Below are 24,900 nucleotides of genomic sequence, written 5' to 3' on the forward strand. Positions count from 1 at the left end.
GCACTGAGGCCGGTACAGGTCTACACGTGAAGATTTATTCTAAACTTGTAGTTTTTCTGGTTGCAAATAAAGTCCCCCAGACATTAATAATGTAATGTATGAGCCTGTGAAAATCTGAAACCAACTGAATGTAAAGGCACTACACTATTTTTCCTCCTCTCTATGACTGCAAAGTCTGAAATACCTGTATCCAACATCCCATTAATATGTTTTATGCTAAGTTCAAATAGACTTCTTCTTTATTTTATTTTTCTTCTAAAGAAAATTCTTGAGCTCCCATTAATGAAGATAACAATCATCCCAGTATCTGTTTTGTAAAATATTTCTTATACTTGTTTATGAAGTCACATAGCTAAAATCAGAGTCACTTAGTCCACATCCCATTGCATAGGATAATGTGCAAAGTCAGCAGTGTCATTTGTAAGTAGCAAAACCAGTTAATCCACTGAATTTAAGAAAGAACCGACTGTATTTGCATTCAAGAGAAGAGCTGTAGGCATGTACTACAGTGATGCATTGAGTTTGAACTGTTTTCACAAGGAAATGAAGCATATGTAATTGTAGCATGTGTCTGTGCAATGATTTCTGAGACTTCTTTGAGTCTGAGCTTGTATACATCAAAACTGACAATGATACTGAGGCCTGATGGCCATTTAGCTCAAAGTCTTAAGGAACAGAAACAGAGTAAGTGTGCAAAACCCTATTCATGTCCGCACTGAGAGGGACTGTTTGGAGAAGCAGTAAATTTGCATAAGATGCTTAAAGCCCTGAAAAAGCTTCAATGAGTGCTTACCTTTTCACTACAGAATCCAATGACAAGACAAAAAGATAGTCAAAACGTGGCTTCAGCAACACTTCTGCTCACAGCAGTTTCTTATTTAGGTGTCTACTGAATTTTTCCTTCCACTGGAGTGAAAATAAAAGAGGCCAGATTGTTTTCCACACCCAGCAGGTTATAGAAGATTCCCCTCCTACAGAGCTGACAGACTCCTGCACAGAGATGTTTTTCTGTTTAGTCTAAAGTGTCAGGAGAAGTTTTAACAAATTTAACAAAACTAGATGGCATTGTAAGGAAGATGAAAATATTTTTCCTTCAGTAATTGTGATCTGTTGTTAAGAGAGCATTACAGAAAGAAATCTGTCCAGACATGAAAAGCGGCCCTTGACCTGCCCATTTATTTCCTTTCCAGCCTTCTTGGTCTTCTAAGTAGCAATGTGAAACCTATGACAGGTGAAGCTGGTCAACATTTAGAAAACTGATATAATAGAGAAATATACAATATATAAATAGAGAAAAATACAAATGGACAAGGAGGTGCAAGCTTTTTGACAGAAGTGTATCTCAAACAACTTTTAGTAGGTTTGGTCCTACTGCTCCCTGACTAAATTTGCCACAGCAGTAGAGTGCACTGCTGAAAACTGTACTTGAGTGCACAGTTTCTAACTGTGAAAGCTGTGGCCATAGGGCTACCACTAGCAGCAGGCTATGGGATCATTTCTTCTAACAAGTCAGTTTAAAACATGTTCTTTCGGTTAGGACTTCAGCCAGGATTTTAACCCAGAATTTTTTATAACAAAAATTACATTTTTAAGATACTTTGTTTAACCCACTCAATGCATACCCTGGAGAAATATGAAAGTGTACCCATAATAAAAGTATGTGTGATTTACACCAGGAAATAAATGTAGTGTAAGGTAGCTCTTGGGAAATGAAATTCCTGGGAAAAGGAAGATGAAAGAAATAGGATTACACTAGCTGTATTTTTGTTGTTGTTGTTCTACATTTTTAAGTGTACCTAAGTTATGAAATGATTTAGCTGTAAGAAATATTAATGTCCAAAATAAAACATAATTTTAGATTTTACTGTTCCCATAACTTCTACCTCACAATTAATTTTCCACTTTTCTGAATCCCAGCCCTTTTTAATATCTAATATATTAAGTACTTAATCCCATGGTGTAGAGAATATATGAGAAGTACAAAGAATAAATGATGAGAGGATGACTACATAAAAGAATAAAAATCAGTAATAAATACCAGGCACATAACTGAAGAACTTTTATGGAAGAGAAGCTCCTAGATTACAGGAAATAAAAAAAATAAAGCTCCCTATTTAGGCTTTGAAAAGACTTTAGTAACAAAGCATTGCTTTCTGTTGCTTAACATGAAAGAATGGATAGTTTAGTCACCTGAGAGAGGAATACAGTCCACCAGGTCTCAAAGTAAAATCTAATTGTTGATGATGCATAAAAAACCCTGTTTTCATTATATGACTGGGTCCATAGCTCTTGATTTAAATAACAATAACAATAATAACAAAATGTTGTGCAATATTTTTATTTTTCTGTTTTTATTTTTCTGATCTACCCTGGGATTAAGCAGATTTTCCACTCTCGGATTACTGGAAGATTGCAGAAAAGTTTCATCTAAACCTGAGATGATTTACTATGCGTATATCAGCCTCCATCACACAGAGATTGTACCAGAATGTAGAAAATACAAATATGTCAGCTATTTGTTTCTCTCACCTCCCATTCAGAGATTGCCTGCAGGCAGTTGTTCCATACATTTGGGGTAATATTTGCCCTTGAGTGTTGGCTTTGACTGAGCTAAGAGGTGTAGTGTGGTAGGCATGAGAATGGAAGTACCATTTCTGGGTGAAGTTTTGTAATTTTCATACAGTGCTCATATGGTCCTGCTCACACCATGGATCCAAGGACAGAATCTTGTAGTGCAATAGGGAGCTAGCAAAGAAGAGCAGGAACAATAGGAGATTCTAAGTAAGTGTTCTCTGTCCTGGCTTCCCATTAAATTCCTTTATATGGGTTGAGAATTTAGATCCAGGCCAGTGTGCCAGACTACGTTCAGTATCTTTAAATAGGTGTCTGTTTTTCCTCATTTGTGCAGAGAGTCTCTGCTGACACATACAACTAAGTCTGCAAAAGCGTCAGATGTCTCTCCCTGTACCTTAAAAGAGAATTGTCCTCATTATCTTAGAAAAATATTACATTTTGGTAATGAAGGCATTGGTCATGGCCTTGCAATGATTTTCTCCCTTAAAATTCAGGAGATAAAAAGAGAAAGAGAAAATGAGAAAAGCAATGTCATTTTTACCCATGAAAATACACAGCAGACTTAGTTAATTGTATTTTGTCTGATTTCCAAGGTTACTGCAAAACAAAAACAACAGGGTAATAATTCACATCCATTTTGAACATAATGGAAATTAAGCATAAACTAGCTTTGATGTTGTGAAAAAGTACATACAGCAAACACTGGCATTGGTTATTCATAAGTAAAGCTCTCCTTTCCTAAACTAAAGCTCTAATCTGATTTATGAAGTGCTGTATCGCTGCCTAGTGGTGAAATATAAAATTTCTGCTCCTTTGCAATCATTAAAGAGTGTACCTCAAGCTGATAATGGTAACAGCATATCAGTTTATGTAATTTACATATTTACATCACACACAATTTTAATTCCATAAAATCAGTGACCAAGCTTGCCACAGATGCGTACGTTTGGACAGCTGCAATATTCAATGCACAATGCACATTTTACAGTTTAGTTTTGTCCAGTTACCTTTAGGATGGTGGGTGTCCCAGAATGCCAGCTCATACACACATCCTATATCTGAAAAAGGCTGGATAAAATGGCAACTTTGCATTGCTCTGAGTGCAGAGACAGTAGAAAACCAGTTTCAGTGCTGAATTTCTGTGTTTCTAAAGAAATTGTCAAGTTACTCAAACCTGGACTTTTCTCTCTTTTTTTTTTTTTCTTTTTCTTTCCTTTTTTTTTTTTTTTTTTTTTTCCTACTGCCTTGCACTGAATAAGATAGATCCCTCAACACTCCTGTTTATTCCATGCCATGTCCATTTTGAGCCCCCAGCTGTCCTTCAGTAGTTCAAGTCCTTCTGCATTGGTCTTTTCTCTCCCTCTCTCTCTTTTTTTTTTTTTTTTTTTTTTTTTTTTTTCCCGAATATGTGAGCCTTTGGAATTGTATGTTTTAAACCAGGGATAAGAGATAATTCTGTCTGTGTAAGGCCTAACAGCCCTGCTTTTTGAACTCTGCTTCTGATATACTGAAATTGAGGGTGAAAGGACACAGAAAAACAGCCTCCTTATCTGTAATCCTGTTGTCATTGACTCCGTTGTAGGTTTCCTAAAGCCTGTATGCTAATATACTTTAACCACCTTAGAAGTTGGGTTCTGTGAAAATGCAGTGTATTAACATTAGCTGGAAACAGGGACCATGTTTTATACAAGCTCTATTATATAAAAAGTAATACAAATATTCTTCTCCAGGTGTCAGAATGTTTCAGGTTTACAATTACTAGTCTTAGGATAGATCTAGACTCTAGTCCAAACAGCTTTTAATAGCAACCTTTAAGTTGGTATTAAAGGTGAGGCAAGGCAAGGCAAGGCAAGGCAAGACAAGAGAGAAAAAAGGAAGGAAGGAAGGAAGGAAGGAAGGAAGGAAGGAAGGAAGGAAGGAAGGAAGGAAGGAAGGAAGGAAGGAAGGAAGGAAGGAAGGAAGGAAGTATACCTTTGCAAGGTTTTAGTTAGAATTGTGTGTAGGTAATTTGCTCTTGTCATTACTACTACCTTGCCAAGAATTTTCTTTCTGGGCATGTTGACAGAGATTTTTTACTCTTTTTATTTATTTATTTATTTATTTTTTACACATTTACTTCTGTGTGCTTGCTGGAGCAGAAATTCGTTTCAAAACTGAATTTTGACTGATGATGGGTTTTGACTTTGGCTTTTCTTATATACACAGTGAAACTAAGGAAATAAATTTGAGAAAAAGAACATAAAAACTGAGGTTTGTTTTACAAGCAGAGCTAATTGCAAGGACTGACGTAAACTCACTGCAACTTTTAGCCTGGTTTTGTGTAACTGTATTGTGTTGTTTATAGAAAATTCTTGCTTTTTTGATTGAGAGGATAACATCTCAGCTAATTTGCGAAAACAGAGGTTGTTTATTCTTCACGGAAGCAAGCACTTGCAGAAGTTTTCTTTGCAGTTTATAGCCAGCAAAAGTGATATGTCTTTTGTAGGAAGTAGTTTTTTTGTCAGAAGCACATGAGCATTTAGCATATGAGTAACCTCTAATAGTCAAAGGACAAAGGTGCATACACATAACTAAGGCTAAGTGTGTTCAGAACTAACTGAACTGGGGCCTAAAGTAGTAGCAGTATGTTATCGGTATTTTAAAACAGCATTTCAGGTTTTAAGGTTTTTATTAAATGTTTTGAATTAAATGGGCTGTGCACTTCAAGAATAATAACGTTTGTTTGTTTGTTTCTCTCATACTTTATAGAACGAGGCTCAAAAGGAAGTCTTGATCTCACAGAGTTAATAGGAGTTCCACTCCCTCCTTCTGTCTACTTTGTCACCGGCTACGGAGGGTTTCCGGCATACAGCTTTGGTATAGATGCCAATATTGGTCGATTGACAAGTGCTATAATACCACTGTCTTTCTATAGAGACTTTGCTATCGTAGTTACAGTGAAACCAAACAGCGATCGTGGAGGAGTGCTATTTGCAATAACAGATGCCTTCCAGAAAACAATTTACTTGGGAATGAGAATTTCACCAGTTGATGACAGCACCCAAAGAATAATTATGTACTACACAGAGCCTGGTTCCCGTATCTCCCAAGAGGCTGCTTCATTTAAAGTGCCAGTGATGACTAACAGGTGGAATAGGTTTACAGTGACTGTTCAGGGAAATTATATTGCTTTGTTCATGGACTGTGAAGAATATCAGAGAGTTCCATTTCAGAGGTCAGCTGAAGCCTTGGTATTTGATTCTGACTCTGGGATATTTGTTGGTAATGCAGGAGCCACGGGACTGGATAAGTTCACAGTGAGTACAATGTGATACACATCTCAGTATTGTGTATATGTATTCTTCAACCAAGAGATTCTGTTTACAATGGTTATATCATGGTTACAATGTATAGAGCTTATTTTTTCCATACCCAGCTAATGCAGATACATAAACTCTGACTTAAAATGCTCATAGAATGTCAGAAATTTAGAAATGATCCAGATATTGAGCTCAATGCTAAGTTTTTGTACTAGGAATTTCACAGTAAATGTATAATTTACATTTATATGGCCTTTTTTTTTCTGTAAGTCAGATTTCAGAGTATCCATTTGTTTAATTTATGAGAATAATACATTAGTACAACTCAGCATTTTAAATTCTTTTTTGCTTGGTATGTTCATTCCACACTAAACATCAAGAAGAGAGTGATCTTATCAAAGTATAGCTGGAAAATAAAGCTGTTTCTACAATTTATATATTACTTGAAGCTTATCAGGTGCTCTAGAAAAATGGAAAGGACCCAACACACTACCACAAGACCAGTATGCAAGAGATTAACTCATTACCAAACTAAAATGGAAACTTCACACCTTTTCTGTCTTGTACTTCTCCAGTACTTCAAAACTGGTACAGTAGTTTGTAAGAATAATATCTCTTCCCATAAATTAGCAGAGCAGCAGCACAAAACTGAATAGATCCTTTGCTTCAGAAAAACAGGATGTTCTTTCCAAAGTTCAACTGTATTGGCAGATTGTGAGCTCCAACAGGTAAACAGCAAGGATAATGTGCTTGTATCATTTATCTGACTAGACTAAGCATTTAGAAATTATAGGGATGTATTGAACAGCAGCAAATAAGTGGCAGAAAAGGATATGCAGGAAATCTGCCTGCTGGTGTTACCTTTCTGTAGACTGTTGGATTGACTGGACTATTGAGGCTGCCTGATTAGCAAGTAGGAATGAGAAACTTTCAAGAAAATCAGGTGACTTTGGTACCCCACCTGGAAAATACATGTGTGATGATTAGTTTCCAAGATTACCACCAATAATTCTGTAAATATGGAGAAAGGAGTGCATAGCAGATTACGCTTAAAGGCATCTTCCACTGAAACAGACTGTTCTGTTTACTCTGTATACATAAATTTCAGCCATTCAGCTGATTGCTTCAGTACTATGATTTGTGATGTGTTCTGTAGGTCACATGTATGCTCTTTTGTTTTTATACTTCATGCATCATATGTCACAATGAGTTAGGGGCAGAACAAATAAATTTTTGATAAACCCTCAAGCAAGAACTCTTTGTCCCGAATAGAAAAATACACACAAATTAAGCAAATGACTCTCTATGCCATTTGCTATTTTGCTCTGACTCTCGAGAATTCATGTGTCCAAGGCTCTGTTTACTAGACACAAAAGGACATAACTATAATCAGATTTTATGGAAAGAAAAGGAAATTCTATGACTTCTAAATAGAAGTACAAAACAAGCATAAATCAAATAATGGAAAAACAGAACATTAAAACATTAAAATTTATTCACATTTTAAAATTGAATTTGTTATCATAATATTTCAGGCCTTAGATAATTTCCCAAGCAAATCATATCAAAGTTTTTTTTCTGTTATTGTTATTGTTGTTATTATTGTTACTATTATTATTATTATTATTATTCACCTTCCTACATGAAATATTACTTCCTTGTACTGTTTTTATTCTTTCATTTAGGGTTCAATTCAACATCTGACTATCAGATCTGACCCAAGATCTACTGAAGACCATTGTGAAGATGATGATCCTTATGTGAGTATTCTTACAAACACTTCATCTATCCTCAGTGCTCATATAACAGATTTCAAGGTCAGTTGCCACAAGTTTTTATTTTTTTATTAAAAAAAAATAAATTTAATTAAAAAAAATAAATTTATAATATTATTAAATTTTAAATAGTATTATAAAATAAATTTAAATTTAAAACTAATTTTTTTTAATAGTTTTTTTTTATGAAACTAAATACAGTATTTCTTCATGGCAACATACTGCCATTTTAAAAGCTCTATGTGTAAGAATCTCTTATTTTGTTTTTTTTTTTTTCTTCTTTCTATAACATGCTTAAGAAAATGAACTGTTTTACAATTTTCTAAAGGGTCATATTCATGAAATACCCTAAGTACTGCAAAATAAGCTAACATCATAATGAGAATGAGGCTTCACCAATTTGGAAAAATAAAGATCAGTCTTTTCTACTTTGAAGTAGCTGATTCCTTGGAGAACATACTTTTTTTCTCTTACTTTTATGAACATGTTATTATGATTGGGTTTTGCACAGGCCTCGGGGGACATCAGTGGCAATGGCAGTATTCAAGAACATGAAAACATTCCTGAGACACAAGAAGCCCTTTCACCTTCTCATCTTCCCATAAGGGTAAATTTATTTGATTTATACACCCTACATTTCTGGTTTAATACTATTTTTTCAGATAGCAAGTCCTAGATTCTATTACTACTTTTTAAAATTTCATTTATTTTTCTCTGCTTTAGTTTAAACTTCTCTGAGAACTTGTTTTACAACTTAATTGTGTGTTGACCTGGCTTCCTGCTTCTGATACGTTTGAAAAAAAGATTATTTTTTATGCATTTTGCAAATAACTCAAACTTTTTCACCTGTCTTATGCTTCTCACAGACTCACAGAACAGCTAATGCTGAAAGAGACCTATGAAGATTATTCTGTCCAAATCTCTTCTTAAAATAGTCAATGACAGATTGGTGCAAGTAGAAAAAAAAATGTTCTGATGTAGACATGGAATTTCTTGCATTTCAGTTTGTTTCCGTTGCCTCTTGCCCTTCCACTGGCTACTGACTGATAAGGGTCTGTCTCTACTTTACTCCCTCCTATCGGGATTTTATATGTATTGATATGACCACTCTGAGCCTTCTCTTCTTGAGGCTAAACGGTTCTCACTCTCTTATCTTCCCTTCATAAGTCAAATGCTCTAGTTCCCTAATGATCTTCATGGTCCTTTCCTGGACTTGATCTAATCTGTCCATATACTTGGGATACAAGATCCACACACAGTTTTCAGGATGGGGTGTTACCAGTGCTGAATAGAGAATAATCACCTCCCTTGACCTGCTGACATCACTGATCCTACTGCAGCCCAGGATGCTGCTGGCCTTCTTTGCTGGAAGGGCACATTGCTGGCTATGCTTCCAACTGCCCACCAGGATCCTAGATTTTAGCATGATAAAATTAAAAAAAAAAAAAAAAGAAAAGAAAAATCTGAAATCCAAAAAATTACATCAACTGACTTCACTTTGTCAACTAGATGGGTAATCTTGTCATAAAAGGTTTTAATTAAGTAAGGGATTAAGTTTGTTAAACAAGATTTTCCACTGGATTTTGTTTTTCAGTAACTCCCAGAACAATCTTCTCCATAATTTTACTATACCCTGAAGTGAGACTAACAGATCTGTAATTACCAGGGTTTTCTTTCTTGCCCTTCTTGAAAGCAAGGACATTTGCTAGCTTCCAGTCAACTGGAATCTCTCTAGATTCTCAAGACTATTGAAAAATAATAGAGAGAGGTCTCACAATGACATCAGCCAGCTCTTTGAGTAGCCTTGGATGAATCCTATCAGACCCCATAGACTTATATGCATCCAGCTGAAGCAGCAAATCTCACAGAAGTTCAGCGTTGGCTGGGAGTTTACCATTCCTGCTGTCACGGTCCTCCATTTCAGGGTGCCAGGAAACCCATAGCCCATCATTAATGTTAAAAGCAAAGGTGAGGAAGGCATTTAAATGGCTCTATTTTGTCTATATTCCTATTTGCAAGGAACCATCTTCATCAAGAAACAGATCAATGTTGTTGCTGGTTTTCCTTTTGCTCTTAACACATTTTAAGAAACTCTTTTTATTGTCCCCCACAGTAGTGGCCATCTTCAATTATAATTGAACCCTATGAATCACCTCCCTACAATGGCAAAAAAAAAATCTCTGTGGTCCTCCCATGTCACATAACCTCACTTCCATTGACCATACATTTCTTTTCCCACCTAAGCTCTAAAAGGACTTTGTATTTAAAGAAAAATGTTGTTCCTCATTCCTCAAAGTAGCCAAGACCCAGCCTGATTTAAGGGATTTTTAAACACAAAACTCTGTGATACATTACAAGGCTAACATTATAAGTTTCCTGTAGTTCAGAAAAATTGTAATAAAAGGTTTATTCATCCCTAAAAAGTAATTGCAATATTCCTAAACAGATTGTCAATAGCAAGATCTAGGTATAAGAGAAATAAGAGAAGAAGAAACATTCATGTGGTTTTTTGTTTGTTTGTTTGTTTGTTTGTTTTCTCAAATTGAGTAAATAAAACTGAAATCAAAAGAAAGTACTTTTGTCAGTTATAGTGGGAATCAGATCTGGCCCCTAGTGGGAAAGATCTTATTTTCCCCTCAAAATTAGCCCTAAGCCCTTTTCTCAATACTTAATAACAAGAAGACCCTTGAAGTTTTTTAATTGATTTCTGCTTTAAAACATATACTAAGCCTTTTTTTTCTAAACAGTTTGTTGGGATTTTATGTATTTTAGCTTGAAGATACACTGGCCGAGCCAGTGGAAGCACCACCAACCATATTGTCTTTTTTGGAAGAAAGCAATTTCTCGGGACATCACAGACCAGAAGAAACCTCTGAAACAGCTAAAATTAGAGAACAAGGCATGATCTCTTTTTTTGTTCGTTTGCTTGTTTGGAGGCAGGTAATGGGGGGTTGTCATTTTTGTTATCTAGGTCAGAGTTGGTAGTTTTCTTTTGTATGAAAAACCACAGACATATTTTGGGTGCTGCCAGGAGTTGAAAATTATATGATTTGTGGGATCCTGTGTGTTCAAAGGATCAGCATGTCAAACATTGAAACTGCAGTCTGTTAGACCACAGTTTCTTAACAACAGCAAAGGTAAGTGGTAGCAAATACAGAGAACACTCAATGCATCTCTCACTTCACTCCATATAGATGCTTACACTAGTCATTTTTAAACATGCCGAGTAGGCTTACCCATCCATAGTGTGAAAGTTTCAGTCACTTTTTTTCCAGAAAGTTTTATATTTTAAAATAAATAATATTAATAATTATAAAATTTAAAAGAAGAAGAACAAAAATTTTTAAAATAAAAAAATAATAAATAAAATAAAAACAATAAAAAAAAAAAAAACCTGACCTGTGGAGCTACAGCTGTGATACTCTACAACACTACAGGAATGTACAGGCGTTACAGGTGTTAGGCAAAGGGAAGGAAAGGAGAAAAATGCTCTCCATTTTGCTCAGGTCATTGAGAAACATGACATTTATTAAGACATATATCTGTAAATAGTGTCACTGGCTCTAAAATCAAGTGAGTCCTTTTGAAAGAAATTTAAGATAACTGTTTAATTCAATGACCTTCTGCAGAGCCTTTCATCTAAAACTGAGTACCACCACTGAATAAATGACTATATTCCACTTATCTTCACTGCAAAGAATGTGAATATATTTAGTGCATAAATGGGGTATTTTGGATGCAAGTATTAGCAACATCATGAAAACATCAGCTTATAAACTACTGAGAAATCTAATCCTCCACTAGCAAGGTAATTTTGGTGCATGCCCAGAGAACAAGACGCTATTTATCTAAATAAAGTCAAAGAAATTGTATCTTTTTAAATTTTACATATACTCCAGATAGTGCCTGTTGTACTTATCCCTCCTTTTTTTACATTACATATGTGAAAAATAGGCAATCATTAGACATGAGTTTGAGGCAAAGAAAATGCAATACAGTCTTTGTCCTTAAATAAACTTTCATTTTATAATTTTATTCTCTCTTCTCTCTTTTCTTTTTTTTTTCCTTTTTTTTTTTTTGTTTCTTTTTAAATATTTCAGAGTTATAAAGTGACATTAATTCTTGGAATATTCTGTATTTTGGTCATAATCTAAATAATTTCTTTGTTCAAACTAATTGCAACATGTGCTATGATAGATAACCTCTGAATCAGTGTAATTTTGCTCTGTTTCTCACTATTAAGTGATTGTTTTATTTAGATTCTGCTGTCATGGAAACTGAACAAGGCAACAGTCAGTCTACCATTGTTACACAGAAAATCTTAGGAGAAGAAGATGCCTCTGGGTTTAGTATTTTGCCAACAGAGAGCGGAGAGAAGGTCTGTACAAAGGATTTGTTATCTGCTTTATCTTTTTTGGCCCAAGGGCAGGTAAACATATATGAACTTTAAGTGCTTTGTTGAGTTGTTTTCTTTGTCTATTACATCTTAGCAGCATAGCAAACCAGAAGTTACTTCTCATGTTCTTGAATGTCCTTTCATGACAACAGACTGAAAAGCACTCTCACTATACAGAAGTTTGGATCTATAAGGATTTCTCACATTGAGATGGACTTGAGATTCTTGATTGAAAAAAAAAATATATATATATATATATAATAATAATAATAATAATAATAATAATAATGAAGTTATTACCAGGAAGTAAATATATAGCAGATTTTAAAGGTATAGCAATAATAAACAGTAGGAGCTGCTAGAGGTAGTAGATATGCAATTAGCGGCAGTAAAAAAACATATATATTTATATATATATTAGTATTATAGGTTCAAAAAATTGTCAATACTAAGCAGCAAATAAACTTATGAGAGATGACACTCACCAGTACTATGGCAGCAAATATACATGTAAAAATATATATTCATAAGACCACTACCAGTACCAAATATATGAAACCAATCCCAGAACAGTGATCCAACTGACCTCAAAAATGGTCCAATTCATTGGAACAACCCCAGAAATGGACACAGAAGGAGGACCAATAAAATAATGGCCAAAGTCTCACTTCAAAGTTGATTCACATCATGGGGTTTGGAGGATCACAGGTTTAGGAGTCAGCCTGACATAGCAACACAGAGTTAGAAGTCAGCCCAGTGTTCCAGGGAAGCTTCAACCTATTTACGATAATAGAAAGAGAAGAATATGTGCAGCATGAGAAATTTTCAGAGAGGGAAGCTCCATTTGGGGTGAAAATCAGGCCTTTTTCATACCATAAAGACAAGAGAGTACAGGACGGCACCACTTCAAGCAGTCAGTAGATGCTGTTGCTTTCTGATTTTCTCCTGAGACAGCCAATAGATGATGGTGTTTATTATTTTCTCAGTTAAACCACAGGATAATGCAAGATATTTAGTATATTTAATTTTTTACTTACTCGGGGACAGAAAGGTCAGAATGGAGAAGATGGGCCCACAGGACCTCCAGGAAGGCCAGGAATAGGAGATGTGCAGAGAAAAGACCCAGGATCTCCTGGACCTTCAGCAAAACATGGCCAACATGGTCCACCTGTGAGTATTGTCTGTTGAAAGAATGCATGTGCTTTAGGAAGGGTAATAGTTATTCATGTGTAAAGGCCTGAAACACCATAGCCTCACACACTGTCATCAGTTATACTTCTAGAAGATGTGTTTTTAGACCCATGAAATCAGTTCAGGAGTATCTGCTTTGCACATGTGTTAATGGCTATACAAGGGCCTGATAGAAGGAATCATCAGAAAGCACAAGGCAAACAACTGAGGCGCCAACATATTCTCCAAATATACAAGCATTTTCAGGACAAATCAATTTATTTATTTTTTCATGCTAGGGAAAAAAATGGAGTGCAACAGTGGGACTTCAAAGTAACTAGTGCTTACATTTGTTTTGTTACTATAGTTACTTAGAAAGTAAACCCTCTTATTTCCTATCATAGATATTTTGTTATAAGTTGTGAAATGAAACATTACCCTGTATTTTTTATAGTTAGTCTTTTGTCCATGTGCAGTGTGTTCCAGCCTTGCGTATGTCTGTGCAACTCTACTAATGGACTGAGGGGGCTTCACTCAACAATAAAATTAGTAAACATGGGGAATGTGGCCCTCACTATCCATGAGGAAATGGTTGGTGACCTGCTACGGCACTTGGATGTACGCAAGTCGATGGGGCCAGATGGGATACACCTGAGGATACTGAGAGAACTGGTGGAGGAGCTGGCCAAGCCACTTACCATCATTTATCAACAGTCCTGGCTATCGAGGGTGGTCCCAGTCGACTTCTCCCTCAGTTACATTAGCATGGGACAGTTCTTGTAGATTCTGGGTAATCTTCAAAGTAGTCAACAGTGCTTGAGCAGCAGCATGGAGCTCAGAGACTGCCAGCCTAAAAACCTTCAATAACAAGGCTAGCCTGCACGGAACTTGAAGCTGCTGTGATGACAGTGACAACCTGCACAGGCTAATGTAATGTACTCTTGACATAACCTGTAAGGATTAGCTTTAAGCATGCCTGAAGCTCTAGTGATCCTGTCTCACTTAACATGTCTAAGCATTAGGGCATGGGTTTAGATTGCTGAGCTGGGTCTAGATATCCTGACAGTATAAAAGGATAAGTATAAGTAAAAGTATAAGGATAAGGAGTATATAAAGCCCAGCTGTCTGCAATCATCATTCCACCACCGTCTTCCTATAGCCTTGTTCTCTTGGAATAAAACCCCAAGGCCTGGGAAGGGAAGGAGCCTCAGGTCTAGAAGATGTAGGGAGCAGGACAAAAGATTGTAGTGACAGTACACCTGTTCCACCAGTTAGGAATCCTGCCAATAAGAAACTAAGGACTATGATGTCAGGAAAATATTTTTCTTTCTTTCTTACACTTAATTAAGGAATTCATGCCTGAAAACCCCATGGTTTAACACAAAAGAGCTCCAGGAGGATGGGCTAAGTGACAGTTCTCCAATATGCTGCACAGCGGTCGTATTCCTAGAATGTTCTTTTCAGGCTTTGCTCATCCTGCCACACACAAAGCCTGTCAGCCCTTCCAGGATGTTTTCTGCTTTGATTGCAAAGAAGAAATATTGCCCCAGTCAGCTAGTCTTCATCAAAATCTTCTACAGTATGCCAGAACTCTCAATGGTAGAGAAAGGAGTTGAGGAGCCCGTGTGTGGTCTGAGCACTAATCAGACTATTACTGGATAGACAGCTGACACGTGTGTGGAGTTCAGTCCCAACACATCTATAGTAGCATTGTCAAAACCTGCTTGCATAACACCATTATTTTACATGAAAATGTTGTATCTATATTATATTGTTTAAAATTATTTTTTATTTCACTATGCAATGATTTGATATAGTTTTCTATTAATATGTATTTAAATCATTTTTTTATACCAAACCAAATTCTCAGTCGACAAGAAATACAAATGCTAGAACTTAGTCGTGTTAGCTGGTACTTGGTGCCACATAGTATTTCACACTTTTGTTTCATGAAGTAGGTCCAAAATACTTGCCTGTATGTGCTAGGAAGAGGACTATCAAACACCACCTGCTTTAGATTTACTATCATCCACAGGGTCTTCCTGGGCTTGATGGAGTGGTTGGCCCACCAGGACAGAAGGGAGAAAAGGTAAGTTAAACATCTGTGTTGCCCCTTGCAACACAGTGTTGGCTGACTTCAACAATTTTTTTACTTAATCCAGATGTTAATGACTTATTGGAACATATTGGAAAAGACATACTGAGAAATCCAGGTGGATGCAGTCTCATTTTCTGCAGCATGCAATGTTCAAAATGCAATTCTATTGCAATTCACAAATAAAAAGCTAGGAAGTCTCTAGGGGGAAAGAAAGAATTGCAGCTCCTAGTCCAGACTGCAGAAACTTCTCTCCATGGTTTGTGTGTGTATACTAGGGCCACTGGAATGACTTAAGTTTGAATTCTGTGGTCTGCTCCATGTGCCTTATCCCAAGTCACACAAGCGCAGGTCTTCCGACCACTAGCACAGCAAGGTTTTTACACTTCTGCAGCATCCTATGTCTGCCTGAACTGTTGACTGCTGCAGTTTTGCCATTTCAAGCTATGATTTCCCAATCCCACACTTGCATCAGCTTCAGCCTTCACTCAGTCTTTGGTGAGATGTTTCAGCATGCTAATGTGGCAGCAGAGGGTTACTTAGTTTTCCATTGACTTGCTGCAGTGAATGGCATAATTGAGGATCAAATGAGTTCTACAGCCAACACAAAGGAAAAGTGGGAAACATGAGTGGAAGCAAGGGATGATAGCATCCAGCAGAGAGATTTTCTTATTCTACTATTGAACCAAAAATCACATACTGCAAAAAAATGCCACTCTCAATATCTTTCCCCTATTTACTGCATAACCACTTCAAGAAGGATGTGCAGAACATCAGCTCCAGGGCAGCCAAGTTCTGCAGCAGAGCAGGGGGTGGACTAGATGATCTTCAGAGGTCCCTTCCAACCTCAGCAATTTGTGACTCTGGCAGCAGAGATCTGCAGAGATGATCAGGGGCTTCGAGCATGTGACTGGTGAGGAGAAGATGAAGGAGCTCAAACTGGTTATTCTGGTATAAAGAAGACAAAGCTGTGATCTAAGAGCTGCCTACAATTCTTTGAAGGGCAGTTGTAAAGCTGATGAAGCCAAATGGTTCCTCGTAGCACCAGAGGGTACAACAAGTGACAATGACCTAAAAACTGCATCTTAAGAGGTTCAGGCTAAACCTTAGGAGAAACTGGTTCACTAGGAGGTTGGTGCAGAATTGTGGCAGGTTGCCCAGAGAGGATGCAGAAGCTCTCCATTGTTCGATGTTTTCAAGACTAGAATGGACAGAGCCATCATGGACCTGATGTATAGGTGGTGATGTTTCCAGTTCAAGGGGGACACTGGATTAGATGGCCTCCGGAGGTCCTGTACAACCCTTTTTCTGTGATTCTAAGTCTCACTTTTTTTTAGTGGCTAAGGGAAAATTTAATCCTTCAGTGGCTATCTACACTTAGGTTTCAGCACAAGAACTTGAAAGTAGACTCCTAAGTGAGCCTTGAAATTTCACATACTACAAGCAAAATTAAAAACCTCCAAAACAGACAGAATATTGACATATTTATTTTTTAAATTGAAAGATTTTTTAATATCAATCTGAGAATGTAGGGTCTGACTTGTGATTTCAAAAAAAAAAATGATGTTGGTAGAACTACAGAACACCTGGGATCTAGCAACTATCCAGAAAATAAAGAATGCATCTTACAAAGCAGGCAGCCACACCTTGTCTCTATTGTGAACAGTGGCTTGAGTTTTACGTAAAAGATTTTAAGAAGAGAATAAATTCTACATGAAGCAAACAGGACCTGACTCTCAGATTATAGGAAAGAGAATTAACTGAAAGAGAAAAATAATTTTCAAACAGGGTATAATACTCAAAAAATGGCAAAAAAATTCAACTGTTTTGCCTCACTGAGACTGTTTTCTACATTGTGTACATACATTGACAAATGTTAATTAGAAGTGAAGCACTACATATTTGTTCCTTCTCAATACAATCCCCAACACGATGGGATAATATGATTTTTCTATTTCTACTATGCATTTTTACCTGAAAACCTTGTTTTAATCTGCAGTGTGATATCAAGTTGTAATAATTATTCCTATTTACTACATATAATACTACAGGGTGAAACTGCAGGATGCATAGAAGAGTGCAAAGTTAAGTCATCTAGTTCCTTGGAGTGATATATGATACGTTTTTTTGCCACTACTTTTTGAAGAAATCATTGTTATCGTTACACTGCTGATGCTTACTCATTTTTTCGGAACTTACTTAAACAAAGTTTCAACTTAATGTGTAAGCACAGGAGCTTGCCAATATAACAATTAAGTCCATTAGATTCAGTGCAATTTAGAAAATGAATATTTATATGCAGTGAGTTTCTGTCTTTTCCATACGTTAGATGTGGGGAAATGGCATTTAGGTAAACTATATAAAAGCAAATCAAATAATCTGATTGCTGCAGAAGAGCCTGAAAACCATACTCATAATCATATCCCTTGTTTGGACTGGTATCATAGACAGCTTGCTTATTACCACACCAGATCAGTTTCTGTTTCTCATATAGTCTATGAGGGTTTTGTCATTTAAGTTTAGAAGCATAAGGATGTGACCCAAAGTGTTTAATTCTGTGTAGTCTAGAGATCTGAAAATCTGCAGCAATAATTGAAATACAGGTTTGCTTCTTGTATGCATCTTAGTCCAGAGTTGGTCATTTGGTAATATAACTCCTGAGTTGTTTTCCTCTTTGTTTTCCTTTTAACTAAGGAAATTGTTTTCCTTTTAACTAAGGGGCCTAATGTTTCATATAAAGGACATTATGACATCAAGATAAACAACACAGAAATTTGTTAGCATTTTAATTAAGCAATCACATTCATCTGTTTGTTTTTGTTTTTTGTTTTGTTTTTGTTTTGTTTTGTTTTGTTTTGTTTTCCCGATTAATGCTCTTACTGTACATAATAAGGATGGTTTTCTTTTACAGGGCGATAGAGGTCTTCCTGGCTCCATTGGTCCAAAGGTAAAGATAAAAATAAAACAGACAGTGACTTTACAGATTATGGGAAAGCAGCATCATTCTAACACAGCATGTTACTTAGAATGTACCCCTGAAAAGGACTAAGTCTAAAAGATCGTTATTGTGAATCCTAAGCACTTACCTACATCAACTTTTTCATGTTCAGTGTAAGAATTGACTGACCTTTTATTTTAGGGTACTACTGGAGACACTGGATTAATAGGCCCCAAAGGTGAAGCTGGTCCTCATGGCTCTCCTGGGAAACAAGGACCCCCAGGACCCCCAGGGCCTCCTGGACCGCCTGGACCTCCTGGATCCACAGGTCTAAGCTACGGTTCTGGATTTGAGGTATTTTGCTGTTATGGGGTTTGTTGTAGCTATGCATATACTTCCTTCAGAGAAGGGGCAATGTAATCATCTGTATATTTCATGACTAAGAATGAATTGATGACATACGGAGTCGTTTGCTACAGCCTCAGACCAGTAGGCTTGGCAGGTAGACAACATCTCTGTAACAGTAGAAGGCCCTTCTGCTGCTGCTGCTCCCAGAATACAAAATGAAGGACCTGTGCCACACCCTGACTGATATGACATGCCCTGTTCGCTGCATTCCTGGGCTGCATGCTTTATATGACTGAGGAGGAGCACTCCTGGCTCTTCCCAAGGCTCGTCAGCTGCCCTCGAGAGGGCTGTAGGGTTCTAGTGGCTCCCTCAGATGCCTCTAGGGGCCTCTATGCAGGAAATACCCTGCAGGCCACAATGCTGCTGGAGAACACATCTACCCCAGAGCTGATCACCTCAGCAAGAGACTAGAGAGATAGAGGTGCCGATCTCTTCTCCCTTTTAACCAGTGATAGGACACACGGGAATAGCATGAAGTCCTACCAGGGGAGGTTCAGATTGGATATTAGGTAAAATTTCTTTACACCGAAAGAGGTTGTTGATGCCTCATCCCTGTCAGTATTCAAGAGATGTTTGGCCAGTGCCCTCATTAATATGCTTTAAATTTTGGTTAAACTTAACCCTGAAGAGGTCAGGCAGTTGGATTTGATGATCCTTGTAGGTCCCTTCCAACTGAACTATTATTATATTCTATTTTTATTTAGGCACTTTTCATTAAATTATTCAGTAATTAAATATTAATGTTGTGTATTATATAAAAATATAATTGCTAATATCAGATACTCAAAGCTACTACTGCATTAGATGGAAAAGCTTCTTTGGCACCATTTTTACCATGTAAATAATTTAGAGTAAAGATCTCTATATATCTAGAGACCTGTCAGTATTCATTAAAATCAAACTGCAGGTCCCACTTAAGCTTCTACTTTTCCCATGCTGTCATTTTTGAGGCCGTGAGTTTAGCTTCTTCAGTAAGATGGAAATACAGAGAAAAATTATTGACATTTGTGGTTTCATGGTCTGTTCTACTCAGAAGAAAAAAATTTCTATTAAAAAAAAAAAAAAACTAAATTGCAAATCCTACTTTCTACTTCTGAGAATAATACCTTCACCACTTTAAAATACGGTATCTGGTCAGCTCAATCTGAGCTTTACATGTGATTTTAGAACTACTCATTGAGATTATTCTTTTGGAACAGAAAGTAGCTGTGCAGTACAGAAAGGCAAAGGGAGCACACTCAGGTTCAAGAGCTGCCCTATTAATGTGTTTGTGAAGCAACGTTGACAGATTGCCTGCATCAACAGTCACATATGAGTTTTTGCCTTCTCTTTTTATGTGCTTTTCACTTCTAATCTAGCAGTGACTCAGAAAAGTCTTTCCAGAGTTGTCTATTCATTATTATTATTATTATTATTATTATTATTATTGAACAAAACTGCTGGCCATCTATAGAATTGCATTTGTAAGGTGATGATGTTTAAAAGATGCCAGATAAATACATGTTTCTGCCAGTATCTACAGTGCTTCTTTTTTCTTTCTCTCTTTTTTTACTGTAGAGACACTTTGAGTAATCCAAGTACAGAGGTGACCATTAATGCTTGTTTAGAGGCATATTCTAACATCTGATATCTAACTAAACAGTATTATACTATGTACACTACTGAGTAGTAATGTCACTGACATCCATGGATTTCAATGGGCAAAAAAAAATCTCCAGCAGCTAACAAGTTCTTAACTGCCACCACTGCAATTGTTAGTAAATAATAGCATAAATTCTAAGTATACAAACACTCTATTGCATTAATTTTAACATACTATGAAGGCTGGTACAGGGTCTTCCCTGAATTAATATATGCTTGCCTCAGAATGAGGAAAGGGCTGGTAATAAGCCACATCTTCATCCTAGGCCTGGTCTCTGTTTGATCCCAGGATGGCTTGTCTGACTGACAGTCACTTCCTGTGACCCTTCAGGATCACAGATGTTAAGGGATGCTCCACTCTTCCCCATTCACTCTATTTGAGTAGAAACAACCTTTGCCTTGTTGTGCCACCAAAGAGAGCTCCTGCAGGGGGCCTACTTGGGACCAGAATTTGCCACTTCTGATGCTTAATTCAAAGAGAAGCAAAGTCTGTAATACTTGGCAGGAAAACATGACATTGTGAAAACTGACAGTTGCTACTTTTATGGACACAGATAGAGACAGATATCAGCTCTAACTGCATCAATAATATCGTGACTAGCTTCATCTTAAACTTCATCCAGTCCAAATAGAATTGCTGTGATTGTAATTTCTCTGAGACAGGCTTGCTAATTCTTGCTGATCTTTTAGAGGCTCACCCCTGCCATCTGTTAAAGCAGCAATGTGGTATGCCAATTTGTTAGGGCAACACTACCTTTTGGTTGGCAGTCTGTTTACTGCTGTAAGGCTGTCTATGCAAAACATTCCTGTTAGTGCTTGTTAGCATCTGTGTTCAGCTATGTGCAAAAAACAAATGGCATGGGGTTTGCTGGCACTTGTGTTTGCCAAAAGAACAGTTTGAGCCACAGAAGGTACCTGGTAAACCTATTAAAATATGCAGATGTCAAAATCGATGGTATGTTATGTAAAGCAGGCATCAAGCACTCTCTTAAAACGAAAGTATACTGGCACAGATGGAGTATTTAAAGTGGAGTGGAGGCAAAGGAAGGAAGGGCCCAGAAACACATTTTACGGTTTACTCTAAGTAGTGAGTGTTTGGTTAAACAGGCCAAGCAGAATCTCAACAGATTTTCTGATGATATTTGTCATTCTGTTATCTGATGGAGGAGCAAAATGAAGTCTAAGTAACATTCATTCTCAGGTGAAGTTACATGGAAGGACTTGAATGAACATAATGACTCATTATTCCCCACCTTGGTCCTTAAACAGAAGGTCTTAATTCCAGCTGTGCGCTCTTTCTGCTTCTCTTGTACTTGCCCTCATGGAGCTGGTGGAAAAGGATAAAATAACAAGATCTCTCCTTTTCACTGGAGTCAGATCAGTTGACATTTTCCATAATTTCAGCACCAAACTGTCATTCCATAGCAGCTTAAGCTGATGTAATTGGTTTTCCTACCCTTTTCCTTACACTGTCATCAGAGTACATAACATCCATGGCAATCCAAACCATTTCAAGTCAACAACTACGCAGAAAGCTAAGGAGTGTCTACTCCTAGTATGGGTCCTCTAAACATAATAACTGATAAAAAGGCTCATTGTTACTAAGAGGTGAAGATTTTATTTTCTTTCTGCTCCTCCTCCTGTCTGCGGCTGTTCCAGGCACATGCTTACCCTTCACATACACTAACATCCAGTGTTCTATCAATCCTTCCAGAAGTAAATTTAATGTACTAAAATTTTAGAGAACTATCCACCCCCCCTCCCAAAAAAAAAAAAAAAAAAAAAACAACACTATTTTTCTGCCATATTAGTGAGCTTAAATGACTCACAGAAAAGCCAGAGGATTATTCAATATGTGGCACAGATGTTGAAAATGAAGGCTGTATGGCTGTGAACAAGGAAGAGGAACAATGAAATATCAGTATTTTCCATTTTCAGAAGAAAGAAGTCACAGAAGTCACACTTCTTTTTCAGAAGAAATTGAGTCACAATGGTTTCCTGCTGGCATAGTTCATCCAGACACTTTGCAACACAGTCTGACAAGTTCTGGAATAGGCTTAAGGCTAGTAATTGGAATATGTGGCTGAAATGGTTCTGGAGCTAAGACAGAGAAATATGCCAACCTGCAATTGTACTTCTTTGTCTGCTTCAGAACTGGCACCTCCTGGTTCTGCCCTGAATTTGAAATGTCACACTCAGAATAATGGGAGCCAAATGGTGGTTGTTACTTTCTGTGCAGTCTCCTTTAAAGTCACTAGTGCATATCCACAGGAAATATGGGTGTTTCCCAAAAGGTCTTACATTTCTCTGAGATCTTTCTGAAGTCAGCAGAGAGCCAGGACAACGGTCAGTAGACTGAAACACATGGCCTGTGAGGAAAGACTCAAGGGACTAAGGTTGCTTAGTCTAGAGAAGATTTAGGGTCCCTTTAAGTACCTGAAAGGAGGTTACTGAGAAGCCATGTAGCCAGGGTCTTTACAGTGGTGCACAGAGGGATAAGCAACAATAATCATAAACTGAAATGGGAGGTTCAAATTTGACAGAAGTAAAATATTTTTCACCCCAAGGACTGACAAGCATTGGAACAGGTGTTTGGAGAGGTTGTAGAACCTTAATCTCTGATGGGTTCCAAGACCTGAGGGGTCGAAGCCCTGACCAACTTGATTCGAATTCAAAGTTGACCGTACTATCAACAGAAAGTTGGACTGGGTAGCCTCTGAGGTCTCTCCCATCTTAATTAATTCCACCATCTTTGGCAGAACAGTTCTTCCCGCTCCATTTCAGTCAGCTGCACTTTAGGCAGCAATTCACAATTAAACTGTGAAAGTTATGAAGGACCTTTATTTTTGAATAATGACTGTTGCTCTTTAAAACCAGCCTGCAAGCCCTCCCTGCCTTAAATCAGTTATGTAACCCTTACTAGTCATTCCAGTATTTCAGCATCAAGGTGACAGGAAGTGCTAAACAGAAAAATACTACTACATGTTTAAATGTAGCACATAAAGCAGAGATCCTCTCACAGGTGCCTGTTGCTGTCCAGACTCAAGTGCCAGAGATATAAAGTCAAAGTGACAAGTTTGTAAAGACCAGAGTTTTTGTATGAAAGATCAACATGCTCTTATCTCATTTGAAAAGAGCCTGTCTCTAGAGCACCACATGTTGATTTAAAATAAAAGGCTAATGAGAAAACATTATCTATCTATCTATCTATCTATCTATATATATGTTCAACATCTGCCCACTTTTTTTACAGGACTCCAGAAAAATTAGCAGCTGAAAAAAAAAAAAAAAAAAAAAAAAAAAAGATTAATTCTTAAGTTCTGTAGTGTTCTTCTCTTCCATTAGGACATGGAGGGATCAGGGATTATTGGCTTGCTAAGTGAATCCAGAATTACAGGATCAAGAGTGCCAAAGGTAAGTGGATATTCTGAGAGAGGGAAGCATTGATTATTTTTTTTGTCTGTTTGTCTGTTTCTTTGTTTTCCAAAAGCAAAACTGTCATCTCTCTGCTTTTTGGAAATGCATAGACCCAATCAGCTATAGACTAACTGTACTGCACTGGCTTCAGTTGCTCTAGAATGATATCACAATAACTGTCTCCTAAAGAATCTGAAATATATTTCTCTGATACCTGGTTAGCTGATGATTTTTAGAGAATTGAGTGGTATCTGTATAAGAGATTAAATGATGAGATAGAGTTTCTACTATCTTGTTCTCTGTCTCCTGTTTTACCCTTAATAGATGCCCTTCTTGCATATGAAGATAATGAAATTGAGATGTTATCATTTGACAATAAGATGTGCATAATCTGAAAATACCACTTAAACTAAAACATTGTTCCCAGTAGTATGGAAATCATGACCAAGAACAAGGAATGCTTTTTCCTCCATCAAACTTGTCTCAGGATATTTTTGTCAGTGTGAGCCACTCTAAAACACTGAGTACTTGCCACATTTTATCTTAATTCTTAACAAGTAACACCAAAACTACAATCTATTGTGACTTGCCCAAAGCAGGCAATTCTCTAGTATTCCTCCTCCTAGAACTCTCTGCATTGTTCTGATTTGGCCCTGTCTCCATGCTCACTCTGAAAGAAACATTTGAACACTCAAAATATAGCTTTGAAGGAACGAGTCTTGTTGCCCAAGTCTGGAGAAAGTACTGCTGAGAAAGACCTTGGGATAAGGTAGATGCCAGACTGCATATTCAGCAACAGTGCACTGTCACTGCAAATAAGGGAAACCTTGTGCTGCAATGCACCAAGAAGAGCATGGCTAACACTTATAAAGATGTTATTATGTTGTTATTATTCTCTTGTACTCAGGGTTAGTGAAGTTGCAATTGCAGTGGAATAAGAGGTGTGGGGCTTTTTTTTCTTTTTTTTTTTTCCTTTTTTTTTCTTCTTTTTCTTCTTTTTTTTCTTTTTTTTTTTCTTTTTCTTTTTTTTTTTTTTTTAGTTTGTTTTGTTGTTGTTGTTGTTTTTCACCCCACATCAAGAAGGATGTGGAGAAGACAGACGCAGTCCAGCAGAGACCTGCAGGGTCAGAGGCTTCGAGCATGTGACTGGTGAGGAAAAGATGAAGGAGCTCAAACTGGTTATTCTG

The 24,900-nt window shown here is 37.1% G+C and overlaps 1 protein-coding gene across 1 annotated transcript in view; it reads left to right on the forward strand.

The window, feature by feature from the left end:
- COL15A1 (collagen type XV alpha 1 chain) overlaps positions 1 to 24,900 on the forward strand; it is a 108,741-nt gene that overhangs the window by 28,357 nt on the left and 55,484 nt on the right. The window contains exons 3-12 of the mRNA XM_084281420.1: positions 5,323 to 5,870; positions 7,559 to 7,633; positions 8,160 to 8,255; positions 10,421 to 10,547; positions 11,908 to 12,026; positions 13,092 to 13,214; positions 15,250 to 15,303; positions 18,221 to 18,256; positions 18,449 to 18,601; positions 23,642 to 23,710. Of these exons, the coding sequence (XP_084137546.1) occupies positions 5,323 to 5,870; positions 7,559 to 7,633; positions 8,160 to 8,255; positions 10,421 to 10,547; positions 11,908 to 12,026; positions 13,092 to 13,214; positions 15,250 to 15,303; positions 18,221 to 18,256; positions 18,449 to 18,601; positions 23,642 to 23,710 (1,400 nt within the window). The remainder of the gene's footprint in view (positions 1 to 5,322; positions 5,871 to 7,558; positions 7,634 to 8,159; positions 8,256 to 10,420; positions 10,548 to 11,907; positions 12,027 to 13,091; positions 13,215 to 15,249; positions 15,304 to 18,220; positions 18,257 to 18,448; positions 18,602 to 23,641; positions 23,711 to 24,900) is intronic.

The sequence above is a fragment of the Netta rufina genome, assembly GCF_964035555.1.
Source record: "Netta rufina genome assembly, chromosome: 2".
Lineage (NCBI taxonomy): Eukaryota > Metazoa > Chordata > Aves > Anseriformes > Anatidae > Netta > Netta rufina.